The sequence below is a fragment of the Penaeus monodon genome, chromosome 15, assembly GCF_015228065.2.
Source record: "Penaeus monodon isolate SGIC_2016 chromosome 15, NSTDA_Pmon_1, whole genome shotgun sequence".
Taxonomy (NCBI): domain Eukaryota; kingdom Metazoa; phylum Arthropoda; class Malacostraca; order Decapoda; family Penaeidae; genus Penaeus; species Penaeus monodon.
Window position 1 is genome coordinate 47,099,477 of NC_051400.1, and position 1,117 is coordinate 47,100,593.

General features: G+C 40.6%; 1 protein-coding gene across 1 annotated transcript in view; it reads left to right on the forward strand.

Moving 5' to 3' along the window:
• Positions 1-631: 631 nt before the first annotated feature.
• Positions 632-1,117, forward strand: part of LOC119582062 (protein SMG5-like) — a gene marked incomplete in the record, with an annotated part of 14,949 nt that continues 14,463 nt past the window's right edge. The window contains 1 exon segment of the mRNA XM_037930302.1: positions 632-809. Within this exon segment, the coding sequence (XP_037786230.1) occupies positions 742-809 (68 nt within the window).

Genomic DNA, 1,117 nt, shown 5'->3' on the forward strand with positions numbered 1-1,117 from the left:
CCTTTATCATTAATAATTGTGCACGTTTTAGAATGGATACATTAGATCAAAGTGTATATTCAGATGTCTAAGATCGGGAATATTTATTTTTTTCCTGCAAGGAAAAAAAAAGAAAATACTCTTGCATAAAGAAAAAAGGGTACAGCATTTATGATTATTAGACATATTGAGTAAAAGTTAGCAACGCAATTATAACAGGAAAATCCTTACGAAACATTTCTCAGCGGTAATATTAATTTTTGAAGACCAACAAGAAACATTGATCGCAACAACGTATGGCTGTTGGCTTATTCATAAGAATAGCAAGGTTGTCTCATCTTTAACGCGATATCTCATTTAAAATAAAACTTTCTCTTTATTCTGAATATATAAGAACAACAGTACATCCTGACTAAATAAAGTGGGACAGACAAGACTTTTTAAACCCGCAACCACTGCACGTCAAGGGATACTCAATATAAACCACACACAAAAAAAAAATAAACACACATACCAAACCTCGCAGCGCAAAACCTCACCCCCTCCTCAAAACCAATCAAAGCTACCAAAACGATACCACAGATACCACACCCACAAAAAAATAAAACCAAAGTATCACGAATGTATACCCCTCCGCAAGATGAACTTTACACTCGCTCTCCCTCCTCCATGGCCTGCTAGTGGAAGATGTCCGACGAAACTCACGGGACAAACGCTCGTCTCTCTTCTCGCAGGATTGTGATATGATGAAGCTACAGGGCCATGAGGAAATCAACACTGACCACAGGGGAGAGGGCTGACAACCTAGAACAGGTGAAGAAACTCACCAAGTAAGTAGAGCGAAGGGAAAGACTAGGGAGGGGGGGAAAAAATCTGTGTATGTGTCTGTGTGATGTTTTTTTTTTTTTCTTCTCTATCGGGGAGTTGCAACACTTCAGATGCCAACACAGAGGTGGTCAAGGCTGCTTCTGCGGCGATGTGCGTGATGTTTGAGTCCGATTCAGTCCCCCTTCTGGTTCTGGTGCTGCCTTTGGCCTCCTTTTGCTCGACAGAATGTGAGGAATGAGGAGGAGAATGCATGACGTTGGAATGGCAGAAAGGTGGATGTGTCTGCGGGGTTTTTATTATTTTTTATTTA